The sequence below is a fragment of the Arachis hypogaea genome, chromosome 4 (assembly GCF_003086295.3).
Source record: "Arachis hypogaea cultivar Tifrunner chromosome 4, arahy.Tifrunner.gnm2.J5K5, whole genome shotgun sequence".
NCBI classification, from domain to species: Eukaryota; Viridiplantae; Streptophyta; class Magnoliopsida; order Fabales; family Fabaceae; genus Arachis; species Arachis hypogaea.
In genome coordinates, this window is record NC_092039.1 from 73,855,660 (window position 1) to 73,876,951 (window position 21,292).

Below are 21,292 nucleotides of genomic sequence, written 5' to 3' on the forward strand. Positions count from 1 at the left end.
CAGCATGCATCGAGGATGGTGCAATCTTTAAGTGTGGGGAGGTCGATACCGACTTTCGGGGGTTAGTTACCTTCTTTTCAACACCATTGTTTAATTTTCTTTGTAGTTCATTGTTGCATTTGCATGTTTGATTACATGTTTGTTTGATTTTGTGTATATTTTATCACTGCTTGGTTAAAGTAATGAGTTTCTTTTCAAGACTCTTTTTACAATATTTCACTAATTTAAATTAAAATTTTGTGTTAAACTTGTTTGAAACTTGTACTTGGAACATAGTTCATAGTTAAGAACACACAACCTGTGAGACTTGAGCTTAATTATATGGTTACATTATTTCGCCATAAATTTTTTTTTTTGTGTGTTTTCTTCTCTATGATTGTAATCTATTTTTATTCCATTCTATATGTCCATTGTTTAGTGTATTTACATGCTTGCATATGATTGAGGCCATCATTTGTTGTTAGCTCACTTATCCCAAATAGCCTACCCTTTCAATCACCTTTGTTTGCCACCTTGAGCCTTTTAATCCCCGTTTACTCTATATTTTACCACATCACTAGCCTTAAGCGGAAAAATAATTAATTACCTCAAATGAATCTTTGGTTAGTTTAAGTTAGAGATTGTGTGTCAATTAAGTGTGGGGAACTGTGGGAACTTGGGTTGATGAAAGTATACAGTGTTTCATTGATAAAATATTGAAAATTTGGGTACTTACTCATGTGAGACCAGAAAAATTAAAAACTCATATGCATTGATATGTTATGTTTGCTTCCAAAAAAAAGAAAAAAAAAGAGAAAAATAAAAAATATTCAAATAATTAAGTAAATAAGTGAATAAGGGGACAAAATTACCCCAATGTTAAGTTTAATAAACGATCAATGCATATGTGATAAAATTAAAAAAAAGTTGATACATGAGTATGTAATGCAAAAGTAGGAATTTTGGGTAGTTAGGCATAATTTTAGAGTTACATAGAGTGTGTATGTGTGTTAGGTGAGAGCTTAGGTTAATTAAAGATTCATATTTTAGCTCATTTGGCCATACATATATCCTCACACTTACCTTAGCCCCATTACAACCTTGAAAAGACCTCATGATGTTTGCATTGGTGTACTAAATACTTGTTGATTGGTTAGATGAAGAACAAAATTTTAGAAAGCATGATTAGAGAAGGGTAGAGTGATTGACCCTAGACACTTGAGAGATTAGAATGCATATATACTTTCTAGAGTTATGATTCCGCATTTACTTCAGGAAATGGGACAGTGCCAGCTGGGCGCAATTCATAATTTCTTAAAAGCAATTCATTGTTACATTTAGCAACAAGAAGGCAAGAAATTAACTCAGAATATTCTTTAAATTCGTTTTTTCGATACTACTGCTACAGGAGCACATTCGAGGCATGGAAGGTCGAGAAAGTTTTCTCTAACATGTCATTCTCAGTTATCTTTTCTCTACATAATTTTATTCGTGAGGTAATTCGGAATATTGTTGAATTATATTCACTTATGGATTTAAAATCCTGTAGACGCAAGTATGTCCTCTCATACTGGGTTTGAGGAAGTATCACTGTCTTTTGATGATTATACTTTTCTTCAAGGTTCTTCCACAGATTTGCAAGATCTTTTAGTATGAGATATTCATTTTTCAATCCTTTGTCAAGATGACACGAAGGAAGATCATGGCTTTGATTTTATCCTTTTGGGATACATTTTTTTAACCTTAATGGTATATTCAAGATCTATTGAATCAAGATGAATTTTGACATCTAATATTCATGATAAATAGTTGTTTTCAGATATATCAAAAGTATTAAATTCAAGATGAAAGAGTTTTGATATAATAAAAATTTATTACATGAGTCTTTCTAAAATTTGATTAGAGTATCGTGCTGATAACGTGTTGTAAAATAAATAAATAAAAAAGAAGAAATAGATATAAACTAAAAAATATAAATAAAAAATTTTAATACTAATATTCATCAATATTATTATTTTAATATAGAGATGATTCATATATTCACTAATTATATACTGTAATATATAAAAAGAGAGAATACTATTTGCTATTATTATGTGCATATTACCTCTAACTATGTTTCTTATCTATATTTATGTAAGTTTAATTTTTTAAGTTTTGGAAAGACAACACCGTCCATGTTTAATTTGTACTGTCTAAATAATTTTAATCGGAAAAATAGTTGATGATAATCTATATCATAACAATATACTAATTTAAAATAATTAAGTTTCAAAATAATTAACTTTTTCAAATAGTCAAACGGTTTTATAATAAAATATATCTTTTAAAAAAATAAAAAAACTAATAAAATTTATTGTTTTTAGTGATATTTTTAGCAATCAGTCTTATTTTTTATTTTAATAATATAATAATATATTTTTAACTCATATTTTAAACATTATTAATTTTATTTGTCACAAAACCATAAATTTTATTAGTCTTCTGACATTTTTCAAAAGTTTTTTCGGTTTAAAAAAAAGTTGCAGGAAACTTAAATCATTACTTTATTTTGTCTATTTTTCGGGCGAAAATTGGACACAGACACACACAGTGAATGTAATTGAGTAAAATACTAAAATGGAAACCGATATATGAAGTAGGCACGAGAAATGAGTGCGCAGTAAGCTCTGCACAGCGTCGTCATCATCCTCATCGTTTACTATGGAATTAGATTTCTCAGTGAAAATTGGGGATTTTCGGAGTTAGGGTTTCTCCTGTAGTTCTGTTTCTTCGCTGAAAACCAAGAAATTGAACAGTCCATTTCTCCTCGTCAGAGACCAAACCTGGGGAGCGAAGGTTCCCGGTTCGGTCCACGCTCTTTGTGCTGTTGCGTCGTTCGGTTCTGGCGCTCCCTGATGGCTGATAACATGGAAATCGATCCCCCCTCTGATTCTCAATCCCTCACGCCCCGAGATCGAATCGTTCGGGTAACAACACTATTGCCGGTTGTCTTTTTTTGTTTTTCCTTGAATTTCACACTCTCATTCACTTGATCACTGTTCAATTCAGTTAGCATTTGATGCAGATATGATCCATGTTGATGAATTTTGCTGGTTTTACTCAATTTATTTTAACCTTTTTGAATTAAACGAGTTTCTATTTTTCATGAATGCAATTTTAATTGATCTTTTTTTTTGGGGGGGGGGGGGGTCGGGGCAGGAGCTAAATTTAAGGGACTGATTTTATTGATTCTATTTTCTAAATTGTGTTCTTCATTGATGTTTTTGTTTTTCGGATTCTGTTTTATAGAGACTTGCCCTGCTTGGAGTTCCGGAGGAGCAGCTTGACCCGCCTGGTCTGGTTGCTTTTGTTAAGGATAAGAGGGAATTGATTCCTCAGTTGGTGTCTGTTATATTGCCTCCTGATGAGGAAGTGGCAGAAGCATTGCAAGAATCTAAGGCTGGCGGGAAGAAGAGTTCTTTGACCATGAGGAAGAGGTTCCATCACAGCATGTTGTGGTTGCAGTGGTTGATGTTTGAGGGTGAACCCGATGCTGCTCTTAGAAGCCTTGCCAAGATGTCTATTGGTCAGCGGGGTGTCTGTGGGGCAGTTTGGGGGAACAATGATATAGCTTACAGGTGCAGGACGTGTGAACACGACCCTACATGCGCAATATGTGTTCCTTGTTTTGAGAATGGGGATCACAAGAGCCATGATTACTTTGTTATATACACGGGTGGTGGTTGTTGTGATTGTGGGGATGTTACGGCTTGGAAACGTGAGGGGTTCTGCTCAAAGCATAAGGGTGCTGAGCAGATACAACCCCTTCCGGAGGAAATTGCAAATTCAGTTGCGCCTGTGCTTGGTTCTCTTTTCAATTGTTGGAAAGACAAGCTAACACTTGCAAGCAATTCTCCTTCTATTGAAAGTAAGAAGACTGCAATGGAACTAACTTCTGCTGTAGTAGATATGCTTTCAGAATTCTGCCAGCATAGTGAGAGTTTGCTCAGTTTTGTTGCTAGGTTGTTGTTTTCATCTACAGGTTCATTGGATATTCTGGTAAGAGCTGAGAGGTTTTTAAGTGATGTTGTTGTGAAGAAACTCCAAGAGCTACTCCTAAAATTGTTGGGCGAACCTACTTTCAAGTATGAATTTGCTAAAGTTTTTCTTACTTACTATCCGAGTGTTATAAGTGAGGCTGTAAAAGAGTGTAGTGACCTTCCTTTGAAGAGGTATCCGCTACTATCCACTTTCTCTGTGCAGATACTTACAGTGCCCACTCTTACCCCACGTCTTGTTAAGGAAATCAACTTATTAACCATATTATTGGGATCTCTAGAAAACATTTTCACTTCTTGTGCTGAAGACGGGCATTTACAGGTAGTGAGTTAGTGCATCTCTATTAAGGAATACTAATTTGGTAGATGTAATTTGAGACTTGCAAGATAACAAGTTTTTTTCTGGATCTAATCCTTTAAAATATTTTTTAATGGTACCTGCTGTAAAGTCTTTAAAGAACTTTATATTGATCAAGTGTATATATGTTTATGATAATGATTTCACTCTTCGTTTATGATGTTTAATTAAGAGATATTGAATCTTTTCCAGGTTTCCAGGTGGGTGAATTTGTATGAGACGACAATACGCGTTGTTGAAGATATTCGTTTTGTTATGAGCCATGTGGCGGTGCCAAAATATGTAACTAATGACCAACAGGATATATCAAGAACTTGGATGAGACTTCTGTCCTTTGTGCAAGGGATGAACCCTCAAAAGAGAGAAACTGGCCAACATGTTGAAGAAGAAAATGAGAATGTGAATTTGCCTTTTGTTTTAGGTCATTCTATTGCCAATATCCACTCTCTGTTGGTGGGTGGGGCATTTTCTGATGCTAGCAATGGAGGGATGGATGATGAAATTGTTTGGAACTTAAATAAGAATGAATCAGAGGAAGGAGATAATTTGAGACATGCAAAGGTAGGACGGATTTCACAGGAGAGCTCTGCTAGTGTGACCTGTAGGAATAATGTCTTTGCTTCACGAAAGATATCCGATGCCTCTTCTCATTTGTTTCTTCCATCCTCTGTTATTTGGTTGATATATGAGTGTCTAAGGGCCATTGAGAATTGGTTGGGGGTTGAGAATACCTCTGCGGTACTTCCTAACATGTTATCCCCAAACACTGATAGTGTTATTGATGGCAATTTTTCAGCATTAAGAAGAACAATATCCAATTTCAGAAGAGGTAAATATAGTTTTGTTAGGCGTGCAAGTTCAAGTGAAGATCATCATCAGCAATGCTCTGACTATAGTGTTGATGGCATGGAAATTAATAAAAATGATGCACAGGATGGTAAACTGAAAACAAATGGTGAAATTGATTCTGAAAATACCTGCATTCGCTCTGATGTTGATTATAGTGCAATGGAAGAAGATTCTCCTGGGGATTTGGTTGGTCTCCGTTTTCTATCATTGCCTGATTGGCCCCAGATAGTCTATGATGTTAGTTCACAATATATATCTGTGCACATTCCATTACATAGATTGCTATCCATGCTCTTGCAGAGGGCACTGAAAAGATACTTTAGTGAATCTGAAGTGTCAGGTGTGACTGATGTCTCTTCTTATTCATCATCAATGATCTACACTGACTTCTTTGGACTTGCTTTACGGGGAAGTCATCCATGTGGTTTCTCTGCCTTCATTATGGAGCATCCATTGCGGATTAGAGTCTTTTGTGCTGAAGTCCATGCTGGAATGTGGCGAAAAAATGGAGATGCTGCTTTACTGTCTTGTGAATGGTACAGATCAGTGCGATGGTTAGTCAATTCATTATTACTATAGTATATTATATTATGTTATATTATACTATATTAATGGGTTGAAATTCATTTAATATGTTATGATATATCATTCTTTACTTCTACAGGTCTGAACAAGGTCTGGAGCTTGATCTTTTTCTTCTTCAGTGTTGCGCTGCTCTGGCTCCAGAAGATCTATATATTAGTAGAATTCTTGAGCGCTTTGGGCTGTCAAACTATCTATCCCTAAATCTTGATCGGTCTAGCGAGTATGTCCTCATCTCCTGAAACATGACAACCTTTTCTTATATGCCTGTACATACAATACTTTGGCAGAAAGTTATGGCATATCTTTCTTTGAAAGATTGTTGTGATTCTTTAGCAGATTCTTTTTTCGTTGCTTTGTTGTTTGCAGTTCTTTTTAGAGAGAAGGAACTAAAAAATTACCCAAGAAAAATTCTGTTTCTGACAAACTTCCTCATAAAAGAATGTCAGTCAAAATTATTACCCATCAAAGAGAAAAAGAAGTTTCCCACTTCACCTAAAAGGCTTGATTAATTTTGACAAATCTACCTAAAGATTGGATATTCTGTCCATGTAAACTTGTCTTCATCATTTTTGGATTTTTGTTCTTTTCATGGCTAATTTGGCAGCAAGATACTCTGTGGGTAATTTTGGTACTTCACCCTTCTTTCCATGAATTGACTTTTATGGGTAAATGTTCTCATTAGATCTTGCTCCTTTATGGGATGCCTTTCTTTTCCACGTTAATCATGATGTACTTAACAAGTATCATTTTTTAAATATCGTCTTAGAAAACAAGCATAGAATATGAAATTGTAGTCCCACAATGTTCACCTATGGTTCTTATAGTTCCACCTGTTCTCATGTTATAGGAAAATTTTCTGTTAGTATGATTCCAAGATAAGACTAGACAATATGAATTGTTGCCAACTTTTTAGGATTTGGATTATTTTTTCTCATACCATTTTAGATGTTTTGGAGCAAGGAAAGAGGGCATGATTTATCGGTGCTGTGCACTATATGCCATGATTTGAGTGCCTTGTTGGAGAGAAATCGTAGAACTTCAGGATATTTTTCTTGCTTTTGCACTTTACATTTTTAAAAGATAAAGTGGTCTTAAGTCTTAACTACTTTTTTTTGGAATGTTCTATTGTTTAAACTTATGGAGACATTGCTTGCTTTTCAACACCGATGTTATTTTCCCTATAATTTATTGGTCTTACTTAGGACTTAGGAGGTTATATCTTATCATTTTCTTTTGATTTTAATTTTCTCATTTGAATTTCTGTTCTAAAGAGAAGTATTTAGGATAGAAACTATGGATGAAATGCTTACCTAACTGAAGCATGCATTGATCAAGGCAGTTATCTATATGATTTGTGCATCTAGTAATTGCAATGATACTTTCAAAGTAATCCTTAGTTCGTGGTTATTCACAATTGCTATCTCCAGATTATTTGTTGTCCTCATGACTCTAAATTAGATTGTATGTTTTTGTTCCGAACATTATGAGGTGTCCCATTAGAATATCATATGCAAAGCCACTGGGAATGTAATTGGTTAGGAGTTTGGCTTGAGCTCCTAGTTTCAAACCTTGTTGCTGCCAATTTACCAAAAGAAAGAGAATATCATATGCAACTGTAGATAGTTACTTTGGCAATAGAAACAAGATGGTTTGTTTAAAATCACAATCAATTCTTCACCAAATTTCCCTCATTTGATGGATTAGTGCCATGAAGGATAATTTTCCTAGACTAAATTGGATATCCGAAATCAACCACCAATCAGTCACCTGTATAGGAATACAAAATGACTCCATGTTCACATTTAGAATCAATTTCATAAACATAAACGATATCATTAAACTATATTGATGTTTATAATCAAACTTTATAAACAATATAATCATTTGATTCACATTTGTAATCAAATACGAATTAAAGTACAAGAATGCATTGGTAGCAAAATTTTTCTGTTCCTGAAAAGTTTAATTATTCTGCTATGAAAATGCTTATTACTTTATTATGAAAAGTTTGATTATTCTGTTGTGAAAAGTTTTGAAACCATACAAACCATTGATTATCAAAGATAGCTTAACCTGTTCGCAAATGCCTTAAATTGATTGTATATCCAATAAAAGTCGAAAGTTTTTGTTATTTGCTTTTATTAGTGCCTCTTAAGGGTCAGGAGCTTATGATGATATCTTATAGCTGAATAATGATAAATCAAATATTATTCTTCTCCGTTGCGTTATGCTCATATGTACTTATATCAGTATCATGTTGTCAATCTATCTTGTGTTCAAATATATTTTATTTGATAATGAATTCTTTCTCATTTACAGGTATGAATCTGTTTTAGTACAGGAGATGCTTACTCTTATAATTCAAATAATAAAAGAACGGCGCTTTTGTGGGTTGACTACTGCTGAAAGTTTGAAAAGAGAACTAATTTATAAGTTATCCATTGGGGATGCAACTCACAGTCAACTAGTGAAGTCACTTCCTCGTGATCTCTCCAAATTTGAACAGCTTCAGGAAATTTTGGACTCAGTTGCTGTTTATTCTAATCCATCTGGCTTCAATCAGGTTTTGTTGGTTCTTTTAGAAATTTATCAATATCTTCTGTTAGCTTGTATTTACCTATATTGTCATCGGTTGTATTAGGGAATGTATTCTCTGCGATGGCCGTTATGGAAAGAATTGGATCTGTATCATCCACGTTGGTATTCGAAGGATTTGCAAGTTGCTGAAGAAAGATACTTGCGGTACTGCAGTGTCTCTGCACTAACCACTCAGCTACCGAAGTGGACCAAAATTTATCCTCCACTTAAGGGGATCGCCAGAGTTGCTACTTGCAAAGTTGTCTTAGAGATCATCCGTGCAGTGATATTTTATGCTGTTTTTACTTTTAAATCAGCTGAATCTCGTGCTCCTGATGGGGTTCTTTTACCTGCACTGCATTTGCTATCACTATCATTAGATATCTGTTCTCAGCAGAAAGAATCTGGTGCGAGTGATGTTGCACAAATTCCCATAATAGCTTCTTCTGGCGAAATGATTGATGAAAATTCTTTTTATGGTGCTGGAGAACAAAGCTTGTTATCCCTTCTTGTGTTATTGATGGAAATGCACCGGAAGGAAAATGTAGACAACATTGTAGAAGCGGGTGGTTGCAGTCTATCTGCTTTAATTGAAAGCTTGCTGAAGAAATTTGCTGATATTGATGACAGCTGCATGACTATATTGCAAAAACTTGCTCCCGAAGTGGTTAGTCATATTTCTGAATGTGCTGAAACTAAAGATTCAAGTGTCCCATTGTCAGCCTCTGATAGCGAGAAACGCAAAGCAAAGGCCCGAGAGAGGCAGGCTGCAATAATGGTAGGTTTTGCATTCTTATTTTTCTGTTGGTAGTATAGAAAAATTATGTGCTATTTCCAGTATTTCATGCGATGTTACTGCAAGACCAATCTGAGCAATGATGTTAATTATTACAATATTCAAATTTAAACCCTAGAAGATTTTGGCGGGCATATTCCTTGTGTCTTTTGGATGGGTTGTTTACTGCCCAGGGAAGACATTTGGTCTCAAATGTTTTCAGTTGTTCTAAACACTACCATTTCTTTATAGTCAGGCTATTCTTGATCTATTCTGGTGCGCCAATTTAATTGCCTTCACCATTTTAATTATTATTTTTTTGTTTAATCGGTTTTTCCAATGCAGGAAAAAATGAAAGCACAACAGTCAAAATTTTTGGCCAGCATTGATTCCAGTGGTGATGATGGGTCTCAAGTTGGCCATGAAGGTGACTTCGGCACTGAACACGATTCTGAAGAATCCAAACAAGTTGTGTGCTCTCTTTGCCATGATCACAATTCAAGAAATCCAGTTTCGTTTTTGATTCTTCTTCAGGTATATCCGTATATGGCAGTTATGTACAATGTGTGAGCTTTACACATGTTTAGGTTCAGTTTGTTGCACTGCACACTTTTTTTCTTGATTCACTGTTACTTCTATAGCACCTCATGCCTAATTCATGTTTCCCCCTATCTACAAGAAATCTAGGCTTGTCACTTACGTCAACAGGGGTCCCCCATCATGGGATCAACTTCGTCGAGCAGATAAAGAACACATGCCCATCCTCACCACCAAGGCGACAGATAAATTGGCTGTGAATAACTCAAGTAGTTCTGGATCAACATCATCTTCCCACATAACTCGCTTACTTAAGAATGCTGTGAATGCATTGGCTTCTAGCAAGAAACCTGGGGAAGTTAATTCTATTCTGCAATATGTCAAGAATGAATTCCCAGCTGTTGGAAATCTTCAACTCCCAACTGCATCTCATGATGAAAAAGAGAAGACACCATACACTTTTGAGACATTAGAAGAGGGTATGTACTTCTCTATTCGTGATGAGATGCATGATCATGACTATGTATCTGCTACTAATTTGATGAATGAGGATGAGAAAATTCCAACTACTGGAGGGACTCCAAAGATTTTGACAGACATTGAATCTGTTTTGCTTGGGAAATATACTGCTGATATTTTGAGGGAGTTATCAGAAAGTTCTTCTGCATCTGAAAATGCTCCTACTGAAAATGCATCTACAGAGTCAACATCAAAACATCTAGCATATGATGGATTTGGTCCTATAGAAAGTGACGGAGTTCATCTTTCCTCATGTGGGCATGCAGTACATCAAGGGTGTCTAGATCGGTATTTATCATCATTGAAAGAAAGGTATGTCTCATTTAGAGTTACCTGAACCCCTTAATACCCAACCTCCCGCCCCAAGAATTAAAGCTTGTGATCTGTCTCCCCTAGTTTATTTCCTACATTCCTATATTTATAACATTTTCAAATACTTTTTTGGAAGTTTCACTATTTTTTTTATGCAGCCTTCTGAGATCAAACAAACATTATGCAAGTTTTTGCTTTTTAACTGTTTTGTTCATGGTTAAATGTACTTCCAACTAGGTTTTCGTTAATAGAAAAATAAATTTATCGATCAAGCAAAGAGTACAAAGAGAGAGGATGAGGTATCTACACGAAGAAAGAAAAAGAAAAGATGTAGGTTCTAAGAGATTGAATTGAACCCATGTAACATGGAACCGCTACCTGTGAATATCTGCTGAGGAACATCTCTAAATAGACCATTAGCTGAAGATCACATAGAAGTTAAGAAGATATTGGTATCTTGGATGTTTTGGTCATCAAAGCTAGAATCTTGTAAAGAAATTCATAAACAAGAGGGTTTAAGCTGGGTGGATTGGATGGGGGAGAGTTTAGTGTTTGATATAAAAGTGGAACTCAGGCTTATGGAAAAAAATTACCGAACAATTATAAAAATTGAAATAATATGAAATTGAATTTTGCAGGGAACAAAAAGATAAACTTTAGCATTCTAAATGGCGATGGTGCAATAGATTAGGAGTGAGTGCATTGGAGTGGAAGTTGATTTAGTATTTGTTGAAAAGATGGTGAATTTTCCCACCACATATAGACAGATAAACTGGCATATAGCCTTATATGAGACTATATTTAACGTCAATGGTTAAGAATTAAGATTAAGACCTGAAATCATGTTATCTTATTACATAATCATGTTATCTTTAAGTAATTTCCTATTCTGATAATTCATATATGTTTCAATAGCTAAAATCTACTCCTTTCACCTTCCATATAAAAGTGAAACTCTTAAGTCTTATACCACTATGACATGATACTAAGTGTGTTTTATATGCATCTAATTGTGACTTTGTACGTATGAATGTATTTATATATCTACTTTTTATTTTATGTTAATAGATTGTTAAACATGTGTGTGTGTGTGTGTCACGTTTTTAATTAAATAGGAATTATTGTTATATTTGTTGTAGTGAGAATTGTACATTTTATAAGATGGCCTAATATACTGTGAACTTCTTGGATAGATCTGTTAGAAGAATTGTTTTTGAAGGAGGACATATTGTTGATCCAGATCAGGTACAAAGCTGTGTTTTTTTATTTTTATTTTTTTTGTAAACCAGTTTTGCAATGGTCGATGTAGCAAATCTGTTATGATGTCTCAAGACCCTTTTTTTTTTGAATTTTTATTTTAAGGGAGAGTTTCTATGCCCCGTGTGTCGCCGCCTTGTAAATTGTGTCTTGCCGACTATGCATGGAGAGTTACAGAAGCCTTTTAAGCAGTCTATTGGCTTGAGTATTGGTTCAATAGATACTGGAGACCCCTCTGCTGAGTTGAATGAAGTGAATTATTCACTTCACATTCAGCAAGCGTTTAAGCTCTTGCAACGTGCAGCCAATGCTGTGGGGAAAGATAAATTTCTGAAAGCCATTCCTTTGCAGCAGATTGATAGAACTAGACCAAATCTTGAGAATTTCTCCCGTGTGCTTTCTAAAATGTATTTTCCAGGCAAACAAGATAAATTATCAAGATTTGCTAGACTAAACCATTCAATGCTGATGTGGGACACACTAAAGTACTCCTTGATATCAATGGAGATTGCTGCACGTTGTGGAAAGACTACTTTGACTCCGAACTTTGCTCTTAGTGCCATGTATGAAGAACTCAAATCTTCAAGTGGCTTTATATTATCATTGTTACTGAAACTTGTTCAGAAGACACGGAGTAAGAATTCTCTTCATGTGCTTCAAAGATTTAGAGGCGTTCAACTATTTACAGAGTCAATTTGCTCTGGGATATCCTTGAATAATGCAAATAGTGATGTCTCTGTTAGAGGTATAGTTGTGGTTTTTTTTATTTATTATTTTTTTTCTTTTCCGTTGCTTCGAAAATGACTTCAGAAAAAAATTAGTATATGTTTTGTTGAGCTTTCTTGCAACCTCTTACATGGCTTATCCTAGCCTCAAAAAAAGAGAAGGTTGTAATAATTTGACAACCCACATAATACTTTGTCAAATTAAATCTTTATATGATTGATTGTGGCATTTAGCGTTATGTTGATGTTCCATTTCTTTTCCCTAGTTGTGAATCAAGGATGTGTTTGAATTAGAGGTAATGGGGTGTATATAAGCCAGAGAGTAAATCGGAGTCCATTTTACTCTTTAGATAGACCCTTCCCTTCCATGCCTTACTTCCAATCTCAAGCCTCAAACACACCCTTGATAAAATAACATCTAAAGAAAGTTCAAATGTGAATTTTAGCTATTTGATTTGGAAAAAGTATATTACTATTATTATCTGATTTCTGTTGTCAAACAGATGGCGAAATCATGTTCACATTTGACCGGAACACTCTTCTTTTTATTTCTATATTACTTTATTCTGTTTTGCTCATCATTCTTTTTGTTCTTTGTTTCATAAGAGAAGAGCAATTCTTACCCTAATGACTTGCAAGTTGAACTTATATTGTCTCTTTTTCCTTCAAATAAATGGCGGTTTATTTTGCATCTGGGCTCGAAATTTAATTCCTTAATACTGCTAACTGTGATGATCTATTTATTTGTTTTATTGACTTAAAGATTTGCTGGAGTTTGTTCTTGCAAATATTTAGTCTAGTTCAGCAGTTCCCATGTCTGCTACTGACTCTACTTTCTGGTACCTGCCATATATTCACAGGTGATGTGCTATCTATCTTGAAGCATATTGAAATGGACTTATCGAACTTTGACTTACACTTTTGGAGACGGGCTTCAGATCCAGTTCTTGCCCATGATCCTTTCTCATCATTGATGTGGGTTCTCTTTTGTTTGCCATATCCATTTTTGTCATGTGAAGAATCGTTGTTGTCCCTTGTGCATGTTTTCTATCTAGTCACTGTAACCCAGGTTGGTCACTTTGCTTGCATCTCAAGTAAATGTTCTGTCCTTTCGAACTGTGTCTATTTCCTAATCAATGTAACTGGCGTGCAGGCTATAATTTTGTATCACGAGAAGTCTGAGCATAAATTAAGCAAATCAGGTATCTCAGATTGCCTGATAACTGACATATATAAAGCTATGGGTGAGTCGGGATGTGTTCAGCAGTACTTTGACTCGAACTATTTTGACCCTAATGCTGATATTAAAGATGGAATTCGGAGGTTTAGTTTCCCGTATTTGCGAAGATGTGCATTATTGTGGAAAATACTATATTCTTCTATACCGGCACCATTCTGTGATGAGGAAAATATGTTGGATAGATCATGGTATACTCCGAATGACAGGATGGACCTGCAGAATATTGACATGTTTGAGGTTGCTAAAATTCAAGAACTTGAGAAAATGTTCCAAATTCCCACAATAGATGTGGTTCTCAAAGATGAACTTTCAAGATCTTCAGTTTCTATGTGGTGCCATCATTTTTACAAGGAATGCGGATCCCATGGTGTGCAACGAATAGTCCATGTGACCCCTGCTGTTCCATTTGAGTTGATGAGATTGCCAAATGTTTATCAGGATCTCTTGCAGAGGTATTCTAAGTTTTATTAGATGCTATGTAATGCATCATATTTCTGTTTTATTGATACAAGATCTATACCTAAACAGGTGTATCAAACAACGTTGCCCTGAATGTAACACACTTCTTGATGAGCCTGCATTGTGCCTGTTGTGTGGTAGATTGTGCTCCCCAAGTTGGAAATCTTGCTGCAGGTTTGTTCTCTACCATCAATTATTTACAGACTATGCTTAAAATGCTTTCTGAACATAAGAGTTTTGGCTTTGGTTCTGACAAGCACACAAGGCAAGAGGGGAGTCACTCACTTAAATAATTGGGGATAACCACTCCTTAAATAAACATCGAGCAGCTTGTAGTTATACCACCCAGATAACTATGAGATTCTTAAGCTATACTAGATTACTACACTTATGATTGTTATTATTTCCTTGATTCAACTTACTTCACTCTTAAACTGATAGGTAGCTGCAATTGTCTTTTTTTTTGGGGGGGTGAAAATTCGAAATTTTAATATATAGCTGCAATATTTTATTTGGACTTCTAATATAATTTTGCGTATTTGGATTTCCATTTAAATTTTTTTACTAAAACAGTTTAGTATCCAAATTCAGCCTACCCCTTCATTTATCCTTGATCATCTGAGATCTAAGGATTACTGTGTCTTTGTTGTTTTTTATTTATTTTATATTAAAAAATTAGCTTCATCTTTCATATTACAGTCACTCAATGTTGATGGAATATGTACAGTTCAGAAACAATGGTGCATTATATAAGATTTGAATTTGATGATATGTTAAAGAATGATAACTGAGTGACCACTGTTAGTGCAACTTTGACATATTTGTTAAGTTTCCTTTCTGGTCAAAATGAGATTCCAAGTGAGTAATGGTTGAATAGCTGTGGAGATAAAATCTAATATCTGTAGATGGTTCAGCAATGTTGAAGAAACTAATTCAGGATTGGTTCTATCTTCTTATTTACTTAATGTTGTTAATTATGCCTATGACTCAGCTATTAATTGTGCCTCATAGATTCCTATTGTGTTATTGATGTCAATTTTCTCTTAATTCAACAATGATTAATCGATTACTTTATAACCACTTATATATGTGAATTTGGAATTATTTGCCTTATATTTATTGCTGGTTTATTTACTGCTCTACTATCTTTGGTGTACTGCATTTGATTTGTTCCCTATATCTCATACTGCTTAGAGATCATTTATATTGTTCAGGCCTTATTTTGTAGTCAAATTTATGTTGAATTTGTTCATTGTACTTTTTATGGTTTGTTCATTGAATTAGATTTGAAAGATTTTCTTTTTTTATGTTTCAAGGGAAAGTGGGTGCCAAACACATGCAGTAACCTGTGGAGCTGGTACTGGAGTGTTTCTGTTGATTAGGGTATGTTTTGTCCTATTTTGAACTTAAGTATGGGTTTTCCCATCTGTCCTTCTCTGAACGCTTATCATGTCCTGGATTCTTTTTCTTCTTCACTGCTTCCTTATAGTTTTGACACCAAGAGAATGATAATGGTTTTGAATTTTTTATTATATCAACAGAGAACAACTATCCTGTTGCAGAGATCTGCACGTCAAGCCCCATGGCCTTCTCCTTACTTGGATGCTTTTGGTGAAGAAGTAAGTTTCTCTTGGACAGCTTTATTATAAACCAGCGAGTACACCTGTGCATTGAATGGTTTATTAATATTTTTAATAAGAACTTTTTTAAAAATAAAATGTATGATTATTAATCCTTATATATACGGTTAAAACATAAAAGCTTTTCATTTTTCCCCTTGAAGAATTAATTTACTCAACATTTTGTGTAGTATACATTCTTTGTCCTTTTCAATCATAAGGACTAAGGAGTTCTCAACCCTAGTCGTGTCTTTGAGGACAATACAAAATAATTGAAGGTTTATTACAATCTTAAAAAGTTAACCAGGCTAATCATATTTCGTATGTTTTATGAATTATGGGTCTTGCTAACATAAATACTGTCCTCTATATATGGACTTCCTATTTATATCTTGCATCATTTGCTTATATTTTCCCACCTTTTCCATAACATCTGTAGTTTTAAATTTTAAAGATTATTTCTAGTATGTCTAACAATGAGGAAGAAACAACACAACGATGGCTGTTATTTTGCAACAAATTAGCAATTGAAAAAAAAAAAAAGCAAAACAAAACTTGTCAACAAACATATTAATTGGAATCTTTTACTTCTACAAAAAATACCGTGCAATTTGACATAGTGTGAAACACTTACTGAAACAAGAAAAATAAATTTTCTAGGCACACATTTTGTGCATGTATGTTGACCCTTGATAAGAAAAGCAAATTTGATGGGATTTTTATTGACGTAGTTGTTGTCATAAAATATATTTGTTATATAGCTGCTAGGTTTGGTTGGTACCAAGTCATATAGCAGATGAATGACAAGTTGATTTATCAATCTAGAATTTCTGTTTCAGAGAAGCATAGGGCTAGAATTTTTTGAGTCCAATCTATGGTTCGATGTGGTATATTTGGCAAGGGTGGACTATTTCATCTCTAAGGAGGATTCTTTTTCACACATTACTCTCGAATAAGATTGTTGAAGACTATTTGGTGCAATGTTGGTGGCCTTCTACTTTTGGGGTTTCTCTAAAATTAGTTTTGCTTTGTGGTGTGCTTTCAATATGTTATATTCTCATCCATACTGTAGTTAGAAGGACGAGTGAAAGAAAGCATACATCAATATTCAATATGACTGTCTTGTACTCAATGTTGATAGAATTATTGAGTGGAGAAAGAGCATATTGGTACCTATCTACAAGAATAAGACGGATATATAAAGTTGCAAAAATTATAGAGGGATCAAGCTCATGAGCCATATCATGAAGTTATGGGAAATAGTGATAAAACGGAGGCTGAGATGAGACATAGGTAATAGAGAACCAATGGGTTTTATATTAGGCAGATCCACCACTGAAGCGATATACCTGTTAAGAAGGATGATGAAGAGGTATTATAGTAATAAAATGGATCTACATATGGTGTTTATTGATTTACAAAAAGCGTATGATAGGGTGTCAAGCGACTTATAGATGGTTTTGGAAAAGAAGAGAGTAAGAATCGTATATATTTGTGCAATTAAAGACGTATGATGATGCTACAACTAGTGTGAAAACTTAAGGTGATGTAACAGAAGAATTTTCTATTGGTATAGGATTACACCAGGAATAATCTTTAAGTCAATACCTTTTTATATTAGTCTTGGAAGTATTCACAGAGCATATTCAAGAGCCTGTGCCATGGTGCATGTTTTTTGCCGATGATATCGTCTTTATGAAAGAGTTAAGGGAAGACCTAAATAAGAAGTTGTATTTATGGAGAGAAGTTCTAGAAGTGTATGTCCTGCGCATAAGTCGTAACAAGACGGAATATATGGAATGTAAGTTTGGCTGTCGAATGGGAAACCCTAATGCAGAAGTGAAGATTGGAGAAAACATCTTACGAAAAGTTAAAAATTTTAAGTATCTTGAGTGCATCATACAGGATAATGGAGAGATTAAACAGGTTGTAAATCATATGATCAAAGCAGGTTGGTCAAAATGCTGGAGTGCGTCTGGTTTTATATGTGACAAAAAAGTGATTTTAAAACTTAAAGGTAAATTCTATCGCACTATTATTAGGCCGTCTATGTTTTATGGTACAAAGTGTTGGGCGGACAAAGGAGAGCACGAACATAAGTTAAGTGTAGCATAGATGAAGATGTTGAGATGGATGAGTGGTTATACGCGATTGGATAGAATAATGAATGAAGATGGAATAACACCTATTGTGGAAAAGATGGTAAAGTCGCGTCTTTGGTGGTTTGGACATGTGAGAAGAAGACCGACAAAGCACCAAGTCAAGAGGGTGAATGAGATGGAAGATGGATAAGGGTAAAAGGCAGAGGAAGACCTAGAAAAACTATCCACGAGGTGGTCAAACATGATCTATATATAAACGGTTTCTCTATAAACATAATATACGATAGAGCTCAATAACGTCGTTTGATTTATGTAGCTGACCCCACCTAGTGAGACTAGGCTTTGTGGTGGTTGTTTTTTAGATGAGTTTAAAATAAATAAGTATATCCTTTACTAGAATATTAGGGATAAAAAGGGCAATAAGAAATAGTAATACAATAATTTATTATTGGTTGTGCTACCTGACCTGGATGATGAGTGTGTATAATATCAATTATTCAAACTTTAGTAAATATTTTGATCACTCATTATGCCCTGTTTATGGTAATCTATTAAGATATATGATCTTGGGTTTGAAAGTCATGTTTTCTTCGGTTTCTCCATATGTATTTCACCTTCAATGCTCTTTGCTTCAGGATTTTGAAATGAATCGAGGCAAGCCACTTTATCTTAATGAGGAACGATATGCTGTTTTGACTTATATGGTAAGCGAATATTCTGCCTTAATCTGTCTGCATTATTATCTAGTCATATATATATATATTAATCAATGGTTATAAATTTGTGGAGGTTGCTTCTCACGGACTGGACCGGAGTTCCAAGGTTCTTGGCCAGACTACTATTGGTTCCTTCTTCTTGGTTTAGTTCGAGTCTTACATGTCAAGTTATAATGTTAAGGTTTGATAAGGAATTAACATGTCTTCCTTCTCTGCTTTCTCTCTCTGCTGATGCATCTCATCTTGTAGATAATGACTGAAATAATTTGTTTACCTTTTTACAGCAGAGATTTTGACTGGATTTATCACCAGAGGGTGGAAAACAGATCTAGTTATGCTAATATACCATGTTATATATGCCACTGACTAAGCAAAAGATCTCATGCTATAGTGTACAGCTCACTCAGGTATGCATCCTGTAATTGAATCTTTTTATCATTTTCAGTTGGAAAGGTGCTTTTATTTGTTTGATTGGTTATCATTTTCTTCAGTCACTCGATCTATGGGGACCCTGTTTGGGTCTTGTATTCTATCTTCCTTCTTTGAAATTATGGCCGAAAACATTTTACAACCCTATTTGCACCTTACTTAGCTGATTGTATGTTGTGATATATTCGGTTACTTTTCCTAGTTGCTGTCATTTCTTGTTTCCTTTCTTCCTCAATCAAGTATTCCTTTATAGTCCCACTCTCCACCTAAATTTCTATTCTATGTTGACAGATGTGAGATAGTTGTGCAATAACATTTTATAAGAGAAATAATGGTGCAAGATCCCCTCATTTTCCCTTAACTATGTTCTTTGTATTCTTTTAGGAATCACACTTTTTTCAGATGCCATGAACTCTAGTTAATTGACCAATTAATACGATTAAATTGTTGTAGAAATACATTGCATTCTTTTGAAGTAATCACATTTAGAATGCATCTGTCCCTAGTGTCCTATTATAACCATTTTCTGATTTTCTTGTTTTTCACTCCAATCCACATTTAGGTTGTATTCTTTTCATTGGGAACTGCAGTAAAATAGATTGATAACTTTAAAAAATGAACACGTACTGAATACTGAATATCTCTTTTTGAAAATCTAGATTAAAACAGGTGCAGCGTAAAAGATTTTACAACTTGGCTTCTATGGGAGCATCTACCTGCTAGCCTTGGCACTGTGCAGTTCAATGCTAACATAAGAGCACGTTTTGGTCTGCTCCTTGGCTGGAAAGTAGGCGCACAGGTGTATATATTTTGTCAATGTTATGGGAGGCACAATTGCTTTTGGTACAATTGTGGAACTGAGTGCTCATCGCTAATCATAAGCGTCTTAGGATGTCTGGAATGATAATTTTGTTTGTTCCTTACCACCTATTCAAGTAGGTGTTTAGTTGGCGATTTCCCTCTTTGGGGAGAGTGGAGAATTGTCAATTTATGGGCTGATTGTATATATGGCACAGATGTACTTATTTTTATTTTTATTGTCAATATGGTGGTTGCTTATATTATATTCGTGGAACAATCGATATATAGACTAAAGAGCAAATTTGGATATTTTCAAGGATGATGGCTTGTGATCATTTGATAGCATTTTAGAGAAGAAAGTGAGATAAAATTGTGTTGGACTGTTAAACATAGACAAGCATGTTTGGCCACGGTGGTGGTAAATGTTGTGGGTAATCTTTGACTTGCTTTTGGAAACCACGTTAGCTAGGTCGTTATTGTGAAAATACAATATACTTAATAATAATTATTATGATGGCGGAGTTTGAAATGGATTTTGGATTTGGATTTGTTTATGTTGGGGGTTTGTTGTGCGTAGAGAATCACAGATCGCCTTAAGTTCTATCGACGAATAAATCTCCATAATGGTCTCAGTTTTATGGGTTTACCCAATTTGATTTGTGTGGTTTTGTTTTCACTATAGTGGTCTTTTAGATTGAGCTTGAGTACTACAGTAGTTCTTGGGCTTCTTTTCGGTAATTTTACCATGGCGGAAGATCACCTAAAAAATGGACACACCATCCAATTCAAAACCCCAAGAGGAGTAACAACTTAACAATGATTGAGTAATTGTTATTTCTCTATACTCAGGTAAGGGGACTGATAAAGGAAGAGATAGAAACAACCCAGAGAAATCCACACTCACAGAGGTAAAGGGACTGATGAAGGAAGAGATAGAAACAACTCGGAGAAACAAAGATTAGGATATGAAGTTTATAGACTTGGAGGGTCAAGAGATAGAGATGCAACAGAATTAATGGAGTTAGTCTATAGACGTCAAGGTTGGCTAGAATAGCTTAAGATTGAGTTGGAGCGACAACGCGAATCTAAGCGGTCTCTACAAAGAGAGGTACAACGACATAGCGAGTTGGAGGAAAAACTAGAAAGATTGGACTCCGATCTCAAGGGTAAGAGATCTCCAACTCATCAGGAAACCACACCCTTGGAAAAGTGAAGACCCATTCTTAAAAGAAATTATGTGAGCAAAAGTCTCTAGGAATTTTAAGTGTTAGACATGGACCTTTATGATGACACGACTGACCCTGAGATCACTTAAGCAATTTCAAAAGTTTAGTGTATTTGGTTGACACCTCAGATGCAACTCGGTACAAAGCGTCCTCGACTACATCGACTACATTAACTAAGATAGCAATG

At 34.8% G+C, this 21,292-nt stretch overlaps 1 protein-coding gene across 2 annotated transcripts; it reads left to right on the forward strand.

The window, feature by feature from the left end:
- The first annotated feature begins 2,465 nt into the window (after nt 1–2,465).
- On the forward strand, nt 2,466–20,195 carry LOC112796836 (E3 ubiquitin-protein ligase PRT6). Of its 2 annotated transcripts, none has more exons than XM_025839478.3 (19): nt 2,466–2,948; nt 3,271–4,341; nt 4,570–5,780; nt 5,891–6,031; nt 8,131–8,374; nt 8,453–9,166; nt 9,509–9,697; nt 9,843–10,531; nt 11,725–11,776; nt 11,894–12,533; nt 13,374–13,582; nt 13,667–14,205; nt 14,282–14,386; nt 15,529–15,595; nt 15,754–15,831; nt 18,569–18,637; nt 18,723–18,830; nt 18,934–19,056; nt 19,738–20,195. In XM_025839478.3, exons 1-17 carry the CDS (start codon nt 2,877–2,879, stop codon nt 18,795–18,797), a joined length of 6,165 nt encoding a protein of 2,054 aa, XP_025695263.1. In that variant the 5' UTR covers nt 2,466–2,876; the 3' UTR covers nt 18,798–18,830; nt 18,934–19,056; nt 19,738–20,195. The 2 variants fall into 2 exon arrangements, with proteins under 2 accessions (XP_025695263.1, XP_025695264.1); XM_025839479.3 differs by having other exon boundaries at nt 18,937–19,056.
- The last annotated feature ends 1,097 nt before the right edge of the window (nt 20,196–21,292 follow it).

Bases quoted from the DNA above. Each gene is read 5' to 3' on its own strand.
- LOC112796836 (XM_025839478.3), top strand. From the start codon at position 2,877: ATGGCTGATAACATGGAAATCGATCCCCCCTCTGATTCTCAATCCCTC. The intron at 8,375-8,452 runs GTTTTGTTGGTT...CGGTTGTATTAG, and splicing joins ATCCATCTGGCTTCAATCAG to GGAATGTATTCTCTGCGATG. The intron at 18,638-18,722 runs GTAAGCGAATAT...AAATTTGTGGAG, and splicing joins ATGCTGTTTTGACTTATATG to GTTGCTTCTCACGGACTGGA.